This window comes from Aethalodelphis obliquidens, unplaced genomic scaffold, assembly GCF_003676395.1.
Source record: "Aethalodelphis obliquidens isolate GAN/ISIS:26980383/991018 unplaced genomic scaffold, ASM367639v1 scaffold55, whole genome shotgun sequence".
NCBI lineage: Eukaryota > Metazoa > Chordata > Mammalia > Artiodactyla > Delphinidae > Aethalodelphis > Aethalodelphis obliquidens.
Window position 1 is genome coordinate 11,620,495 of NW_020837999.1, and position 19,774 is coordinate 11,640,268.

The window sequence follows — 19,774 nt, forward strand, 5'->3', positions numbered from 1 at the left end:
TTCTGGGAGGGATGCACTATAGTTCAGCACCTGAGAAATCAGGTAGTTTCTTACAAGTTAAATATACACTTAACCCAGTACTCTCACTCCTAGGTATTTGCCCAAATGAAATAAAAATTTCTTCTCACAAAAACCTATTCACGGAGGTTTATAGTAGTTTTATTCATAACTACTAAACACTGGGAACGAAAAACAAATGTCTTTCAACTGGTAAATGTATAAGCAGTCTGTAGTACAGCCATACCATAGAATACCACTCAACAGTGTAAAGGAATGAACTATTGACACTAACACACAACAATACGGATGGATCCAGAAAGCATTTTTCCTAGTGAAAGGAGTCAGACAAAAGGCAACATATTGTATGATTCCATCTATTTGACATCCTGGAAAAGGCAAAACTACAGTGACGGAAAGTAGATCAGTGGTTACCAGGGGCTGGGTATTGGGAAGGATTTGACTACCAAAGGGTGTAAGGGGACTAGAGGGTTGAGGGAACTGTTCTGTGTCTTGATTATGGTACTGGTTGAACGACTGTATGCTGAATATAGAAGAGATGAATTTTATTATATGTAAGTTATACCTCATTAAAAAGAAAACTCAACACAGAGGGGAAAACCACCGAAGGATAAAAAGTGGCTTTATTCAAATTAAACTCATGACGTATTTGTCAGCCGAGCATGGTTTCTAGGTGTAGATGGGTCCAATTTCAGCAGCTCAGAAGGATGTTTAAATGTAGCAATAATGCCCAACTTATCTCTCTAGGGGCCCATAGTACTTCCATATGTGACTTAAAAATTCTCAGAGTAGCCTGCAAACTGGCATTCCATGCTTATAACTCAGGGTTAAAAGATGTTGGGCTGAGAACTTAAAGTAGGTATCTAGCCTTGCAGAAATGTGAATAACTCTGACCCTTCAACCTATTATTTTGGTGTTTTGAAATCACTTTCTGCATATTTGTGTGGTCCTGGAAGGCTGGTTTGGAGAACAAATACAGGGGTTTGCTAGTGGTGGGGTGGGGGGGTTAGGGAAGAGAGAAGTGAAGTGCTAAGAGATGAGGGACAAATTTGCTCCTTTTTTCAAGTGAATGTTTCTGAGGTGTGTGAAGCCATTTGCTTTTATAATCTATCTGCTAAGTTGTTCCTCCTCTAGGGAGTTTCTTCCATTTGCATGTTCCTTACGTTTTCTTAGAATTCCACCTTAAAACAAACTGAATGTACTTATGGCCAATATCTCGGCGCTGAAAAGTTTTGCTTAAACGATGACACACTGCAGTTGGAGCCTGCTTGCTCGCCCACATCTGGAAGCCACATGTCAGCAGCAGCTGTATAAAACCAGCAGCCCAGCAGACATAGGGTGACATTTTTTGCCAGAAACCCAGACAGCATGGACCTCACTCTTCTGTGGGTGCTTCTGCCACTGGTCACCGTGACCTGGGGGCAGTATGAAGACTACGGGTACCCATATCAGCAGTACCAAGACTATAGTGATGATGGGTGGGTGAATCTGCACCGGCAGGGCTTCAGCTACCAGTGTCCCCATGGGCAGGTGGTGGTGGCCGTGAGGAGCATCTTCAACAAGAAGGAAGGTTCTGACAGACAGTGGAACTACGCCTGCATGCCCACACCTCAGAGCCTGGGGGAGCCTACAGAATGCTGGTGGGAGGAGATCAACAGGGCTGGAATGGAATGGTAAGAGCCAGCGGGCTGCACACGGCCGGTATTATCGCAGCATATCCCTCTCACTGGGGGATGCTTGGTGCTCAGGGAACAGCACTTACTAGAGACTGGGCAAGTTCTACCAGGAACCTTTCCATTGCATGTTCTGGGTGGGGCAGGGTCACTGCTGAGCAGACCGCATTACAGGGCAAAACCCCAGAATGGGGGGGTGTCCATGGCAGATGGACTCTTCTGTGGTTCTGTTCCTTCCAGAAGCAGCCCTACTCTCAGTTTGGTCCAGGACTAGTAGGGGTCTGCGAAACGTTTACCAGTTCGCCAAAAGTTAAGTACAGAAATTCGAAGTATTTACGGAACTTTATAGCAATTTAACATTATTGTGACATCCAAGTGACATTTTAGTTTGGTAGTAATTTATTTTGACTGTTTTACAAAAGTATTGGTACCCAATAGTTTGGGGAAAATAAACAATGGGACGTTCACCACAGACAGTTTGAGAAATATTGATACAGAGCAAACGAATGGGGAGAAGGGTCAAAGAAGCTTAGGCAAAGAGAAGTGAAATTAAATAGCTCTCTCCTGCCCCGATTAAATGTGCTCTCTCAGTTTTGAGTACCAAGGTCCTTCTCTCTGTCTGAATTTAAAATGGGTTTCATTGCTGGGAAATAGTTTACTAAAGTCTTTTGGGGAGAAGGACTGTTCTCTTCTGACTGGACTCTACCATGGTTAATGACATGGAAATGGTCTGAGCCTGTGTCTTCACTGTGGGGTGTGACTGTCTCACCCTAGTACTTGGTCAGAACCCATCCTAGGAGCTATGGTCTGTGAGGCCAGTTAATCACAGCAGTCAGGATGAAAAGGACCACTGGGTGGGTTGGAGGAATGGGTGGAAGCAGACCCTGTGGAAGGCTGGCCTGGGGAAGAGGAAGCCCAACTGGCAGGCTGCTGTTATGGTAACTGTAGAGAGAAGATTCTTTGAGGACTCCCAGCATGCATGGGGTGTAATGGGGGTTAGGGATGGTCAAGCACAAAACAAATCCAGCAGCACACAGAACAATGATGGGAGATCAAGAGGAAAAGACTGATGGGTGGAGGGGACCTCTCAGTAATAAAAACAGTGGCCATTGATCGAGTGCTTACCCTGAGCAAGCACCACGCTGGGGGATTTCTATGCATTATCTCATTTAATGCTCAAAACAAATCTCTAAGTCATTTTATAGGTAGATAGAACGCAGTCTAGAGTTCAGGGGTTTCCTCAGCTGGGAAGTGGTAGAGCAAGGATTTGGATTCAGTGAATCTCAGCTCCAAAGTGTATGTGCTTCGCCCTGGTGATGGGTGAGACAGACTTGAGAGTCTGCTCCCTCTGCCCATTGTGGGCTCAGTCAGCACAGCCAGGGCCACAGGACTGGACTCAGGGCAGTTCTTCATCCTGAGGACGGAGGGCTCTGCAAATCACAGCAGAAGCCAGCCCTGGAGGGATTGCACCAGCTTGTTTACTACCATGACTGAGGAGGGGCTCAGCCAGCCTGTGGAAGGGATGGGAAGAGGGTCACACAGGCAGCTTCAGGTCAGGGGCCCCATTATTGGGCCTTTCTCATCCCCCTCACTGCCTCTAGTGAGCAGATTTAATTATCCAAACCCCCTTCTGACAGATGGCTGACTCCGAATCCAGCCTCTCACCTCAATGACTGACAGTCTCCAGTGGTTCCCTGTAGCCAGGCCAGTTGCCTGGCACAGAGCATGGGGATGCCCAAATTACAACTGTCTGTCTAGTCCTCCAACTTAGGGGGCTATTATATGGGTGGGGCCCCTTTCTAATGTTCCCCTTGTAGAGCCACAGCAAAACACACTCAGATGATTTCTTAAGCCCCAAAGGAAGAGCCCTGGGCTCTGAATCAGGAGGCCTGGATTTAGATCCTGGTTCTAAAGACAACTTGCTGGGTGACCTTGAACCACGGGTTCAGCTCTCTAGGCTCCCACCACATTTGGAAAGTGAGCAGTCAGACTGCATGATCTCGCAAGGTTCCGTGGCTCCAGTTCTCTTTCCTCTGCTTGGCTCTGAAAAGACAGTTGGATTTTTTTTTCATTCTGTTGATTCTTGTGTTTACCCCTGCTAGGGAGAGAAGACAAATTATGTTTAGTTTCAAACTTGCCAGAGTGTGACTGGTTTGTCATTAACTCCCAAACTGTTTGAAGAAAAGTATGAGAGGGAGTAGAAATTATATGATTTTGTTTGACCAATGTGAGTCGAATGAGAAACTGACAGGCACGATCTCTCTTCTACCTTCTCTTCTTCCACATTTTTGAGTATGCAGAGTCAAGTGATATTTTTTTTTCTTTCTCCTTTTCCACCCTCTGTTTTCTCATCTCCTCCTCCATTAATCACAGAGTAAAAAATGTACAAACATGAAAAACAGTAGGACTCAGCTGTCCCAAGACTGATCTCAATTATTCCAGAGGCATTTTTGTTGGATGATTATTGCTTTGAGTTTAGACTCCAGTCTCAGTGAAAAATCTGGAAAGAAAGAAATTGCTCATAAACTGGGGAGCAGTTATATCTTCCCGTTGGCTGCAGGGTCTTAATCTGTTCCGGAGGAAGAGTTGACAGTTTTGTGCAATTTGGCTGCCTTGTATAACTACATTAGCTTTCAGGCTTATTTTAAAAGGGGACGAGGAATCTTGAACACAGATGTGACAACAGTACATAGGGTCTGCTAAAGACACTTGCTAATTGGAGCACAGTCTTTAAAAAGTGCTTCCGTCATGGCTGAGTGACTTGTAACACTGCTGTTTTGCTAGGGTTTCTCTGTTGAAAATCACTTCTTCAGTTGGCAGATTCTGAAGTGTGCATGCTGGTCCCTCACTAACAACTGCTTGGAGGCTTTACCTGGGTTCCATGAGTGGCATTTTGCCATCTCAGAGCATGCCTCAGTTGTTCTTGGGGAGTATTCTCAAACCTGGGTTGACCCAGGCTGCAGGACATGTGGGTCCTGTGTGGAACAGGATGAAACTGGAATTTTGTAGTGAGGCTGAGCTGGAGTGTGGTGGAAGGGGCTCTGGTCTTAGAATCAGGAAACTTTGACTTGCAGCTCCTGTTTCTTTCATCTCTGAGCTCTGTGGTCTTGGGCATTCAGTTTCTCATTCTGGAAAAAAAGAAAAGAGTGTGACACCCACCTCACAAGCTGTTAGAGGGTGTTACCGTGATGCTTACAGGAGAAAGTGTAGGAGAACTCTAAAACAAATCTAAATCTAAAACAAATTCTTGGCACATCATGGACAGTCAATAAAGATTTTGTGTATCCAAAATTTGATGAGGCTAATTTGAGGCAAACCAGCTTTACATGGAGTCTGAATTCAGAAGAAGAGCATTCAGTATATTGACATCCACTTTTTCCCCGGGGCTTCAAAGAATTCCCAAGAAGATATTTCAAAATGGTAGCTTGTTTTAGAGCTAATTATTTGAATTTATGAATTTACCAAAGATAAGTCGCATGATAGAGAAGAGGAAACCATGTTACTTCCACAACATTCCAAAATCATGAGCTACTCCAAATTTTGGCAGTTTTATCCTTGGCTAAGGTACAAGCCCACATAAGAGCATATAATTCAGACTGTTAGGCTGAAGTAGCCATAGATGAAGGTACTACCTCAACAATATCAAAAGAAGTTGCAATAGCATACTCAGCACAACATTTGCCATTGTCACCTTTTAAATAAGAACTACTAGTGAACCATGAATAGTCAACATTACCCAAAGAATTTCCTACAGATCATTTACAAGGAGTCAGAAGGTGATCCATCAGTGTTAAGCAGTCAAGAGGAACTTCATCAGTGACAGAGGGGAGAAGAGTAGCAGAGTTAAGATTATTACAACATAAAAGAGTGATGTGAGGAACAGCTAACAAAAGGACTTCTTAGGAAGTGAGGCAGCTGAGAAATGTTGAGTGTAATGAGAATTTTCAGGACAGCTTCTACTGAAATGGTGAAATGGTCCTGGACAAACCTCAACTCTAAGTCCTTAGGTTTTCTCACCAGTAAAATAAGAGCATTACAGGGACTAGTTAAGGGACAGTGAGGCCTTGAGCCTTGTAATCTTCTAAGATGGTTTTTATGCCTTGAAGGACTTCTTTACTTACAGGATGTTGATTAATTCTGGGAAGAGGTTTTAAGAGATCTATCTGAATCTTGATGGGAGGTGGGCTGTGAATTTTTCCAATATCAGCTGTAGATTTTGCCCATAAGGAGGGTGGTAGTTGATTCAATAGGGGTAGATGATCAGTGTTTCCAGAATGAACTCTAGTACCATCAAAGACAAAGCAAATAAAAGATGTCAAAGAGTCATTTAATTCACCTGGTTGGCTGCTTGGATAACTACTGTCAATTCTAGAATTGCTTTCTCCTTTGGGGAGAAAGAAAATTCTATATACTTCTCTAAGAAGTCTTGACCTAATAAATGGATGGGCAGAGAAACTAAGGAGAAAGGGGTATGTGTCTTTCAAAGGGCCTAAACAAAAGGGAATACGTCCAAGGACAGAAACCTCTTGAGGTTTATTAGAGATCCCTACTATTTGAATTGTTTTAGCACTACAAGGCAAGGTGTGATTGACAGTAGAGGGGTTGAGTACCAGGAGTGTGACTCCAGTGTCAGTGAGGTCTGGAAGAGATTTATCCCCAATCTGCAGAAACGTTCTTCAAGTCAGTTAAGAGGGAGGATTGGGAAGAGCTCCTATAGTTCCCAGGAGCTTAGTCACTGAGACCCGGGAGGATGTTGGAAAAGGCTGATTAGAGGGCTGAAGGCACCTAAAGCACTTAAATTTGTAGAAAATTCTTTTCCAATGTCTGGCGTTTTGCAATAACAGCAGAAACTCGGGGTGGGTGGGGATCATTTAGGGGCCTTCACTTGCTGGAGTTGAAGGTTAAGAATTTTGTCAGTCTTCCTTTTAGGTGACTCATTTAAAGTATGAGAGAGCTGGTTTATCAGATTAACTAAATCTGCAGTGGACAAATTTTCCTGTTCCGTCCTGGTCCTTTTTACCAGAAGGGAGATGTTCTGGGTCAGCCTATGACTAAACAACATAGAGTTACAAGCTACATGGGTGGAATCAACATCTGAAGAAAGACCAGAATTTGCTTTAAAAATAATATGAAATCTATTGTAATAGTCATAAACAGGTTCATCAGATTTTTGTGTGCAAGCCTGAATTTTGTTCCATTCAACAGTCTTTGGAAAAGCCCTAGGAATTCCTCAATGAAGTCACTTATTGATTGCCTGAGTCTGATCATATAATAAGTTAGTGGGCTGGTCTTTCCTCTACTAACAGTTTTCATTCAATGCTGGCCTGGCCTTCACCTACAAGCTTATGAACAAGCTGATGTTAAGTCTTAGAAACCAGGCTGATAAATCTGAATGACTATATTAATTCAGCAAATCTGTGAGGATCTCCAGTTACTTTGGGAGAATCTCTGACCTTGACTCACAGTTCAGTGTTAGTCCAGGAAATATAAGAAATTAAGGGTTTGTCCTCTGGATCCCCCAAAAGCTTAATTTTAAAGGGATAGGTTCTGATAAGTTCAGAGGAAAAGGAGTGGGGAGAGTTTCAGAGAAAAGGGGAAGTCTGGCAAGAGAATTAGTATTGGGGAACTGGGGATGTAAGGGATGTGTAGGCAGGCAAAAAGAAGGGAAGGGGGAAGCTGGCACTGGAGGTGGGACCTGAGCAGGAGGAGGAGTGAGACAAGATGGTGCTGGAGATGGAGCCTGAGACAGAGAAGCCAAGGAAGAAGAGCCTGAGGTTTTGGGAGCCATGTTACCTTTCTTTAATTGTTTACCTTAGTTCATCTTAAAATCTCATTTTGCAAAGATCCAATTTTAGGCTGCTGATAATGTTTGGAAGCCTAAAACTACCAATCGAAATAGGCATTCCATTTAGTTTTGGAAATTTTAGAGCTATGGTTGTCCAATTTGGTTTTAAGAAAAGTACGTTTAGGGATTTCAAAAGTTCCTCATAGTGGTCATTGATATTCTAAATTGCTTTCGGTTAGGTCAGTCCAGTTTGGTTAGACATGCACATGAAGAAGGACCTTGGTTTTCAAACATAAAATGGGCCAGGATCCCTGTAGGGAAGGGGTACCCTCAAAATATTTAGATAACTGGGATCCTATTTCTCAGAGCTTTTTCTCTAGAGTAAAATAATTCTTTTCAAACAACTTAAGCAGCTCAAATAGCTCAAACAGCCTGCAGGCCTAATACCAGCCAGTTCTAAGGGAACAGTCTAGTCCTGGAAGAGCCAGGCAGGAAGCTGCTCAGCACAGTTCCAATAGAACAGCCCCTATTCCTGAAGGAATGGGCTGGTGGCTAGCCAGTTCAAGCTGGATAAGTCTGATTTCAAGAATCAGGCCAAAGTGCCAAATGAGTAGTCGCATACAGAACAAGGTCTTAACGAAAAAAGATGAAACCTTAAAACAGATCCCAAATAAAACCTGGAGAGCTTCAAAACGCAAAGAGGATGAAGCTCAGATCCAGGAGAAAGACTTGCCCTCAAACCCCAGGGTCGGTTAGAAAAGCAGTGAGCAACAATGAGCTCAATGTAGTACCACACCTGTTTGCTTACCAGCCTCAGAGTAATCGGGGGTCTTCACTGGACCCACATATGGAACAACAAAATGTTGACCTAAAACAAATAGACAGCCAGTTATAACTCCAGAAAAAAATGGGTTTATTTGGAGGAGCAAAGAATTGCAATTTAGGGTCTACAACTATAGTGAGGCATGCACAAGTCCCCCACAAAATGGAGAGGAGAAAACTCTTTTATAGAGGGGAAAAGGAAGTTGGGGGGCCTATATTATACAAAGTTCATGGCTTTTCATTGGTTGCGTTATGACAATCTCTCATTGGCTGAGCTCTTGCCAGGCAAGAAGAGGAAATCTTTCTTCTTCTGTTGGGCTCTGCTATCTTTGAAGGGTATGAGAGCACCCCTTTCTGGTCTCCTGACTCTAATTGAGGTTTCTGCTTATTAATTTTTTTACAGTAGGAACTCAGTTTTCCATAATCTGATTCTAACTGAGACCAAGGTTCTGTCTAGTACAGAGCAATCCGTCCTGATTCATTATTCTGATCATTCAGTACACACAGTGCTCACCTCTTCAGAGACGTTTTCCCAGACCACCTCCTCTAAACCAACGTCTCTCACACTCTACTCCCCAAACTGCATTACGTTTCCCGCAGTGCTCTTGTCATTACATGATTTGTATTTATAGTTTGTCCCCTTCAGATTATAAGCTTCATGAATGTAGGGACTTTGTCTCATTCACCACTGTATAGAATATTGCCCAGCACTAGAATAATGCTGGCATATAGTGGGCCCCAGTAAATATGTAGCAAAAGACCAAATAAGACTAGTTAGTGCATCGAGCAGCTCACAGTGCCCTCAACAAAGAAGCCTGAGATCTTCCTGCAAGGGAAACCATTTTGCTTACATTTTTTATTTAATTTTTTATTTTATATTGGAGTATAGTTGATTTACAATATTGTGTTTGTCTCAGGTGTACAGCAAAGTGATTCAATTATACATATATCCATTCTTTTTCAAATTCTTTTCCTATATAGGTTATTACAGAATGTTGAGTAGAGTTCCTTGTGCTGTATAGTAAGTCCTTGTTGATTATTTTCTATATAGTAGTGTGTATATGTTAATCCCAAACTCCTAATTTATCCCTCCCCCCCAGTACACATATACAGGGGAATACTACTGAGTCATAAAAAAGAATGAAATAATGCCATTTGCAGCAACATGGATGGACCTAGAGATTATCATACTAAGTGAAATAAGTCAGACAGAGAAAGACAAATATCATATGATATCACTGATATGTGGAACCTAATGATACAGATGAACTTATTTACAAACAGACAGACTCACAGACTTCAAAAACAAACTTATGCTTACATTTTTGATTCTCAATATTCCAGTGTCTATAATATGGGGCTCAATTTTATTGTACACAACTCATTTTGGCTTCTTGCATTCACCACCATGCAGGATGGTATTTTTTGACTTCCTGAAGTTCTCTAAACCATGTGCAGAGGATGGCTGACACACTTCTTAGCTCAGGATGAATTCTTTATTAGGTTTCCATTATCCCACAAATCTTAATGTCCCAATATGCTTTTAAAAATATAATAGCAAAACTTTTTATTGCAAAAGCCATACGGGCTAAATGCTACATGGTATCCTGGTTTGGATCCTGTAACAGAAAAAGTGCATTAATGGAAAACCTGGTAAAACCTAAATGAAGTCTGGAGTTTAGTGATGTACAATGTTAATTTCTTAGTGTTCATAAAGGCACCAGAGTGATGAAAGATAACTTTAGGGTAATCTAGGTGAAGGGCATACATGAATCCTATGTATTATCTTTACAAATCTTCTGTATCTCAAAAATTATTTCAGAATTAAAAGATTAAAAAATAAGGAGGCAGGCTGGTAGAGTACATATTGGGAGTTTAAAAGGCAGAGTGTAACAGAATCACAAAATCTCAGCACTGGGAGGGATCTCATGTAAAATCCAGAACAACCTCCCTACATCATAGATTAGGAATTAAAGCCAAGAGTGAAGCAATTGAAAAAGCAGTGAAACAAGTACATTAAGTATAAGTGCTATTATCTTAATCCTAATTGATACGGTGCTTTATAGTTTATAAAGTATTCCTCAGTCATACATTCATTTGCTTATTCATTCACTACCAAATGTTTATGATCACAAACTTTGCCAGACTCCAAGATTATGAAGATAAATAACACACAGTCTATGCCCTTGTGCTACTCATGGTCTAATCGTATTTGATCTTCACAATAATACTGCAAGGCAGCATTACTATTTCCCCCATTTTATACATGAAGGAACGCGGTTCAGAAGCATTAGGAGACTTGCCTGCTCATAGCTAGTGCAGAGGTGGAACCCAAGCCACAGTGCTGATGCCACAGTGCTGCCGGTGAATATTAAATGTTGGTAGTATTTTTGGTCTTGAATAAAGTTGTAGTCAGTTCTGGGCTAAAGAAGATATCACACCTATGTAAGATTGACCTCTGAGGGAAACAAGGTTGAGTGTGGGAGAATAGAGTTATAGCATATCTAGGATTCTTGCCAACTTTCCATCTTGGTCACTGTCCTGAGATCTAGGAATCAATTGTCTGAGGGAACTTGGGCTTTGCAAAATGGATCTTGGCTGTGCTCATAGGATGGTAAACATTCACTCCCCCCAGTAGGGGATTTGCTTCTGTCTGCATACTTGTCAGATATTATATTCCTAATGAATAAGAGATTTCCACAGAATTAGGATACCTTTCTCTCTCCTCTCTCTCTGTGTGTATGGGTGTGTTTCTTCGAGGTATCTTGAAGTAATTGAAAGAATATGGACTTTGGAGACAAACAGAACAGTTCTCAAAATGCAGCCCCACTACTAACTTTAGGCAAGTCATGTCAACTTTCTAAGCCTCAGCTTCTACTTCTACAAAGACAATGCCCCAGAATTGTTGTGAGAATTAAATGAGATAATATATATGTATTATTGGCTGTGTGTCCTTTGGGGAATTACTTAACCTCTCTAAACCTGAGTTTCCTTATCCATCAAATGGTCCTGGTGGTGGGGAACTGATTATCCAAGCCCATTTCACGGGATTGTTTTGGTGATTAAAATAAATAATGCAGGTATAGTGCTTAACACAATGGCTGGCTCATGGTAAGTCCTATGTAAGAGTTATTTATCCTTACTATAATGACTACTCTCTGGAAACTGAAACTCAAAGAGATAAATGTCACACAGTTGGTAAATTATAAAGCTGGAGTTGAAATATACAAATTGCTAGATTACAAAGACACTGATAGGTAACATTTCGTTTTGAGAACATATAATTCAGTATACATATTAAGAGTACAATATGAGTGTCAAATATTTTTCACATTTCAGATAACACAGTGGTAGTATTAGATCTCTTGGTTAACAAATATTGTAAATAATTGACTTCAGGAGCTCCTGTGGTTAATTAAGCCTGAAATCCCTGCATGACATGGAATTGTTCTCAGGCCAAAAGTGATCTCAGGACATAAATACATCTCATAATATAACCTGGATCTTCTCAGAGGCCTTTGGGTTAGCCTCTACTGCTTGTATTTTTCTAAAACAGGGCAGGAGTTTGTGTTTTGGGAAGAATTTCTATTTCTCCCTTGTCCTGTCCTATGGCTTTCTATCCAGAGAAGCTGTTCAGCAGTTCATTTCTGATTCACCATCTTGAAACCTGCTATATACTAGCAGAATTAAAACCCGACATGGAGAAGATAGCAGAACTCTTACCCAGATGTGGGCAGGAAGAGAGCAGACAGCATATAACTCAGCATTATTTAAAGAGACTGTTCATATCCCCATCATTGTGGCAGGGGGACCAGTAATCAGTGGTACAGTGTTTACCTTCAAAAACTCTGCACTATCCCACGATGAGATGGTTCAGAGATAGTACATGTTAGGTGAAATGTGTGATGGTGACATCAATGTATCATGAGGAAGAAAAATCAGCAAGAGTTACAATTGTCAAGAAAGGAAGATTTCTTGGAGCAGGTGAGCTTCAAATTATGTTTTATCATCTACTTTCTGAGGCTAATCTTACTGCCTCACTGGAAGGGTTCAACCTTGATAATTCCTAATGTAGGCTCCAACAGAAAGAGTTTTGTGGAGACTAGAATGTAGCTTCTCTTTCCATTTAATTGCAAATATTTATGATAATAGTAATAATAAAAACTACTACCATTCCTGCCTTCCTGCCTTTTTTTTTTTAAACATCTTTATTGGAGTATAATTGCTTTACACTGTTGTGTTAGTTTCTGCTGTATAACAAAGTGAACCAGCTATATGTATACATATACCCAATATCCCCTCCCTCTTGTATCTCCCTCCCACCATTCCTATCCCACCCCTCTAGGTAGTCACAAAGTGCCGAGCTGATCTCCCTGTGCTATGATAGCTTCCCACTGGCTATCTATTTTACATTTTGTAGTATATATACGTCCATGCCACTCTCTCACTTTGTCCCAGCTTACCATCACCCTCCCCATGTCCTCAAGTCCATTTTCTACATCGAATCTTTATTCCTGTCCTGCCCCTAGGTTCATCAGAACCAATTTTTTAAAGATTCCATATATATGTGTTAGCATACAGTATTTCATTTCTCTTTCTGACTTACTTCACTCTGTATGACAAGCTCCATCCACCTCACTACAAATAACTCAATTTCGGTTCTTTTTATGGCTGAGTAATATTCCATTGTATATATGTGTCACATCATCTTTATCCATTCATCTGTCGATGGACACTAAGGTTGGGTCCATGTCCTGGCTATTGTAAATAGTGCTAAAATGAACATTGTAGTACATGAATCTTTTTGAATTATGGTTTTCTCAGGGTATATGCCCACTAGTGGAATTTCTGGGCCAAAGAGTAGTTCTATTTTTAGTTTTTTAAGGAAACTCCATACTGTTCTCCATAGTGGCTGTACCAATTTACATTCCCACCAACAGTGCAAGAGGGTTGCCTTTTCTCCACACCCTCTCCAGCATTTATTGTTTGTAGGTTTTTTGATCATGGCCATTCTGACCACTGTGAGGTGATACCTCATTGTAGTTTTGATTTGCATTTCTCTAATGATTAGTGATGTTGAACACTTTCATGTGTTTGTTGGCTACCTTTATATCTTCTTTGGAGAAATGTCTATTTAGGTCTTCTGGCCATTTTTGGATTGGGTTGTTTGTTTTTGTGATATTGAGCTGCATGAGCTGCTTGTAAATTTTGGAGAAAAATCCTTTGTCGGTTGCTTCCTTTGCAAATATTTTCTCCCATTCTGAGGGTTGCCTTTTTGTCTTGTTTATGGTTTCCTTTGCTGTGCACAAGCTTTTAACTTTCATGAGGTCCCATTTGTTTATTTTTGTTTTTATTTCCATTTCCCTAGGAGGTGGGTCAAAAAGGATCTTGCTGTGATGTATGTCATAGAGTGTTCTGCCTATGTTTTCCTCTAAGAGTTTTATAGTGTCTGGCCTTATATTTAGGACTTTAATCCATTTTGAGTTTATTTTTGTGTATGGTGTTAGGAAGTGTTCTAATTTCATTCTTTTACATGTAGCTGTCCAGTTTTCCCAGCATCACTTATTGAAGAGGCTGTCATTTCTCCATTTTATATTCTTGCCTCCTTTATCAAAGATAAGGTGACCATATGTGCGTGGGTTTATCTCTGGGCTTTCTATCCTGTTCCATTGATCTATATTTCTGTTTTTGTGCCAGTACCATACTGTCTTGATTACTGTAGCTTTGTAGTATAGTCTGAAGTCAGGGAACCTGATTCTTCCAGCTGCATTTTTCTTTCTCAAGATTGCTTTGGCTATCCAGGGTCTTTTGTGTCTCCATACAAATTTTAACATTTTTTGTTCTAGTTCTGTAAAAAATGCCATTGGTAATTTGATAGGGATTGCATTGAATCTGTAGATGGCTTTGGGTAGTATAGTCATTTTCACAATATTGATTCTTCCAATCCAAGGACATGGTATATCACTCCATCTGTTTGTATCATCTTTAATTTCTTTCATCAGTGTCTTATAGTTTTCTGCATACAGGTCTTTTGTCTCCTTAGGTAGGTTTATTCCTAGGTATTTTATTCTTTTTGTTGCAATAGTAAATGGGAGTGTTTCCTTAATTTCTCTTTCACATTTTTCAACATTAGTGTATAGGAATATAAGAGATTTCTGTGCATTAATTTTGTATCATCCTACTTTACCAAATTCATTGATTAGCTCTAGTAGTTTTCTGGTAGCATCTTTAGGATTATCTATGTATAGTATCATGTCATATGCAAACAGTGACAGCTTTACTTTGTCTTTTCTGATTTTGATTCCTTTTACTTATTTTTCTTCTCTGATTGCTGTGGCTAAAACTTCCAAAATCATGTGGAATAATAGTGGGGAGAGTGGGCAACTTTGTCTTGTTCCTGATCTTAGAGAAAATGGTTTCAGTTTTTCACCATTGAGAACGATGTTGGCTGTGGGTTTGTCATATATGGCCTTTATCACATTGAGGTAGGTTCCCTCTCTGCCTCCTATCTAGAGAGTTTTTATCATAAATGGGTGTTGAATTTTGTTGAAAGCTTTTTCTGCATCTATTGAGATTATCATATGGTTTTTACCTTTCAGTTTGTTAATATGGTTTATCACATTGTTGATTTGCATATATTGAAGAACCCTTGCATTCCTGGGATAAATCCCACTTGATCATTGTGTATGATCCTGTTAATGTTGGATTCTGTTTGCTAGTATTTTGTTGAGGATTATCGCATCTATGTTCATCAGTGATATTGGCCTGTAGTTTTCTTTTATTGTGACAACTTTGTCTGGTTTTGGTATCTGGGTAATGGTGGCCTCATAGAATGAGTTTGGGAGTCTTCCTCCCTCCTCTATATTTTGGAAGAGTTTGAGAAGGATAGGTGTTAGCTTTTCTCTAAATGTCTGATAGAATCACCTGTGAAGCCAGCTGGTCCCGGGCTTTTGTTTGTTGGAAGATTTTTAATCACAGTTTCAATTTCAGTGCTTGTGATTTGTCTGTTTATATTTTCTAGCTCTTCCTGGTTCAGTCTCAGAATATGCTTTTCTAAGAATTTGTCCATTTCTTCCAGGTTGTCCATTTTATTAGCATATAGTTGCATTTACTAATCTCTCATGATCCTTTCTATTTCTGCAGTGTCAGTTGTTACTTCTTTTTCATTTCTAAATCTATTGATTTGAGTCTCCTCCCTCTTTTCATGATGTGTCTGGCTAATGGTTTATCAATTTTGTTTATCTTCTCAAAGAACCAGCTTTTAGTTTTATTGATCTTTGCTATTGCTTCCTTCATTTAGTTTTCATTTATTTCTTATCTGATCTTTATGATTTCTTTACTTCTGCTAACTTTGGGGGGTTCTTTGCTCTTCCTTCTCTAATTGCTTTAGGTGAAAGGTTACATTGTTTATTTGAGATTTTTATTGTTTCTTGAGGTAGGATTGTATTGCTACAAACTTCCCGCTTAGAACTGCTTTTGCTGCATCCCATAGGTTTTGGGTTGCCATGTTTTCATTGTCATTTGTTTCTAAGTATTTTTTTATTTCCTCTTTCCTTTATTCAGTGATTTCTTGGTTATTTAGTATTGTATTTTTTAGCTTATATCTGTTTGTATTTTTTAACATTTTTTTTCCTGTAATTGATATCTAGTCTCATAGCATTTGGTCAGAAAAAATGCTTGATACAATTTCAGTTTTCTTACATTTACTGAGGCTTGATTTGTGACCCAATATATGATCTATCCTGGAGAATGTTCCATGAGCACTTGAGAAGAAAGTGTATTCTGTTGTTTCTGGATGGAATATCCTATAAATATTAATTAAGTTCATCTTGTTTAATGTGTGATTTAAAGCATGTGTTTCCATATTTATTTTCATTTTGGATGATCTGTCCATTTGTGAAAGTGGGGTGTTAAAGTCCCCTACTATTATTGTGTTACTGTTGATTTCCCCTTTTACGGCTGTTAGCATTTGCCTTATGCATTGAGATGCCCCTATATTGGGTGCATAAATATTTACAATTTTTATATCTTCTTCTTGGATTGATCCCTTGATCATTATGTAGAGTCCTTCTTTGTCTCTTGTAATAGTCTTTTTTTTTAAGTCTATTTTGTCTGATATGAGAATTGCTACTCCAGCTTACTTTCGATTTCCATTTGCATGGAATATCTTTTTCCATCCCATCACTTTCAGTCTGTATGTGTCCCTAGGTCTGAAGTGGGTCTCTTGTAAACAGCATATATATAGGTCTTATTTTTGTATCCATTCAGCCAGTCTATGTCTTTTTGTTGGAGTATTTAATCCATTTACATTTAAGGTAATTATCAATATGTATGTTCCTATTACCATTTTCTTAATTGTTTTAGGTTTGTTTTTGTAGGTCTGTTCCTTCTCTTGTGTTTCCTGCCTAGAGAAGTTCCTTTAGCATTTGTTGTAAAGCTGGTTTGATGGTGCTGAATTCTCTTAGCTTTTGCTTGTCTCTAAACGTTTTATTTTCTCTGTTGAATCTGAATGATATACTTGCTGGGTAGAGTAATCTTAGTTGTAGTTATTTCCCTTTCATCACTTTAAATATGTCCTGCCAGTCCCTTCTGGCTTGCAGAGTTTCTGCTGAAAAGTCAGCTGTTAACCTTATGGGGATTCCCCTGTATGTTATTTGTTTCTTTTCCCTTGCTGCCTTTACTATTTTTTCTTTGTATTTAATTTTTGATAGTTTGATTTTATGTGTCTTGGCATGTTTCTCCTTGGATTTATCCTGTATGGGAACTCTCTGTGCTTCCTGGACTTGGGTGACTATTTCCTTTCCCATGTTAGGGAAGTTTTCAACTATGATCTCTTCAAATATTTTCTCAGACACTTTCTTTTTCTCTTCTTCTTCTGGGACCCCTATAATTTGAATGTTGGTGTGTTTAATATTGTCCCCAAGGTCTCTGAGACTGTCCTTAATTCTTTTCATTCTTTTTTCTTTATTCTGCTCTGCAGTAGTTATTTCCACTATTTTATCTTCCAGGTCCCTTATCCATTGATCTGCCTCAGTTATTCTGCTATTGATTCCTTCTAGAGATTTTTAAATTTCATTTGTTGTGTTGTTCATCATTGTTTGTTTGCTCTTTAGTTCTTCTAGGTCCTTGTTAAATGAGTCTTGTATTTTCTCCATTCTATTTCCACGATTTTGGAGCATCTTTACTATCATTACTGTGAATTCTTTTTCAGGTAGACTGCCTATTTCCTCTTCATTTATTTGGTCTGGTGGATTTTTATCTTGCTCCTTCATCTGCTGCATATTTCTCTTTCTTCTAATTTTGTTTAACCTAATGTATTTGGGGTCTCCTTTTCACAGGCTGTAGGTTCATAGTTCCTGTTGTTTTTGGTGTCTGCCCCTAGTGGGCAAGGTTGGTTCAGTAGGTTGTGTAGGCTTGTTGGTGGAGGGGACTGGTGCCTGTGTTCTTGTGGATGAGGCTGGATCTTGTCTTTCTCGTGGGCAAGACTGTGTCTTGTGGTGTGTTTTGGGGAGTCTGTGACCTTATTGTGATTTTAGGCAGCCTCTGTGCTAATGGGTGGGGTTGTGCTTCCGTCTTGCTAATTGTTTGGCATTGGGCTTCCAGCACTGGAGTTTGCTTGCTGTTGGGTGGAGCTCAGTCTTAACATTCAGATGGAGATCTCTGGGAGAGCTCCTTTCCTGCCCTTTCATAAGAAACTTTGTGCTATGCTCTGGGGTAGACACTTAACATATAGCTTCTCTTTAATCTTCATGTAATACTATCAGGGTAGAAATTGTCATCTCCATTTTGTGTAAGTAGGTATAAATGTCAGCAGAAAGGACAAGATGAGGAATGGAGTCATTCTGTTGGGGCTTAAGAGAGAAATCCAGAACTTTTAAAGCTCCTTTGAGTAGGCAAACGTGCTCCCAAATTGGTTTGCTTCTGCCACTTGCCATTTCACTGCCCCACCATCCCAAGCCAGTTTCTTGTTTCTCTTTTCTCTCTTTACTACAAATCTACTTCTTCTCTCCAATATCTGTATTGTTGTGGTGTCTCTTATTAGCACAGTTTTCTGGAAAGGATTGCAGACCAAGTACAGCACCTGACATAGAGTAGGTTCTAATGACTATTTGTTGAAAAACTTAACAAACATTCTGAAACTCTGTGACCCATGTTATAAATGTCTGATAGCAACTCAAAGGATTATTCTGGGGAAAATAGAATTTACAGGAGTCAAACTTTACTCTAAAAGAATGAGTCTCCCTTGGTGGAATTTAAACCCTCATCAAGCTGGGTTGGGAGAGAAACACTGGGGAGTAAGAGCTTTGCCACATGGTCTCCCGGTCACATGGAGTGGCTACCAGCCTGGATGATGATCAAAGCTGCTCTTATTTCATATTTGCCGTGGAGCTGAAGACTGGATAGCAGTCCTGGAAACACGTCTGTATGTTTATAGAGCTGGAAGAAAGCTACCAGCACAACCAGCCCACCCATTTGATGGGACTGTAAAAGCTCTTAACCAAGATAGTGCTGCTTTCCTTTACCCTGTTCTCCACTCAACCCAATGCCACCCCCAACTTGCTAAGAGTTTGGACTTTCTTTGAGTTGGGACTGAGACCAGCAGAGACTGGAAGGAGAGACTAAAACTTCACAGAGGAGTTCACCAGCAAAACCAGATATGTGCACACCTTCCAGTCCTGGCCTCCATCATTGGGCCTGACCAACAGCCCTGGACCCAATGAAGAACACAAAAAAACAGTGAGAAAGCCTGGCCGGAGGTTGGACCAGAAGCAGAATGACAATCCTGGAGCAGCAGTTCGTGCTCCCTGAAAGTTCATGACCAGGAGCTTTGGCCTCAGAAAAATCTGAGTTTGGATCCTGGATCTTCCTGTTTCTATCTTCGCCAAGATTTTTGCAGGCATCATTTCATTTCATCCTCACAGTGACTTAGATGAGGCTCCACACAGCATGTGAAGGTCAGGGCTAGGACCAGAACTCATGCTGCTGATTCCTCAACAGGGGCTCTTTCCCCTGCATCCTATCACTTCCATGTTTTGTTATTGTGGACACAGGAGAAAGTTTTGTCTTTGCTTTTAGGGTGAAGGCCCTGAGAGAAACCACTTTCAGAAAGACCACTTTCTCAGAAAAGGTCCATGACTATTGTCAGAGGAGGAGTAACTGCCTGCTGATTTTCCTTCTAGAAAGTTTCTAGTGTCAGGTGGAGCACAGCTAACAGTGCTCCAGTTTGTGAAACTGAGCCTCCAGGCTTCAAAGAGATGATAAGAAAGAAAATATGGCTTTTCAAATGGAGAGGAGAGAGTCCTGAATGAGGGCACCCCAGGGTCCTGAGACTCTGAGGGAATGTTCTCAGGGAGTCTGTGCCTAGGGCTCAGCTGGGGTCCTGTCACTGTACACCAGGAAAGCTACAGTCTTGGGCTCAAACTCTTTTCTGTGGACCATTCAGGAGCAACAACCAAGTGCTGGGAAGTAAAGCAGA

The 19,774-nt window shown here is 40.4% G+C and overlaps 1 protein-coding gene across 1 annotated transcript in view; it reads left to right on the plus strand.

Annotated features, from left to right (window-relative positions):
* Positions 1-1,289: 1,289 nt before the first annotated feature.
* Positions 1,290-19,774, plus strand: part of DPT (dermatopontin) — a 39,320-nt gene continuing 20,835 nt past the window's right edge. The window contains exon 1 of the mRNA XM_027086388.1: positions 1,290-1,691. Within this exon, the coding sequence (XP_026942189.1) occupies positions 1,387-1,691 (305 nt within the window). The 5' untranslated portion in view covers positions 1,290-1,386. The remainder of the gene's footprint in view (positions 1,692-19,774) is intronic.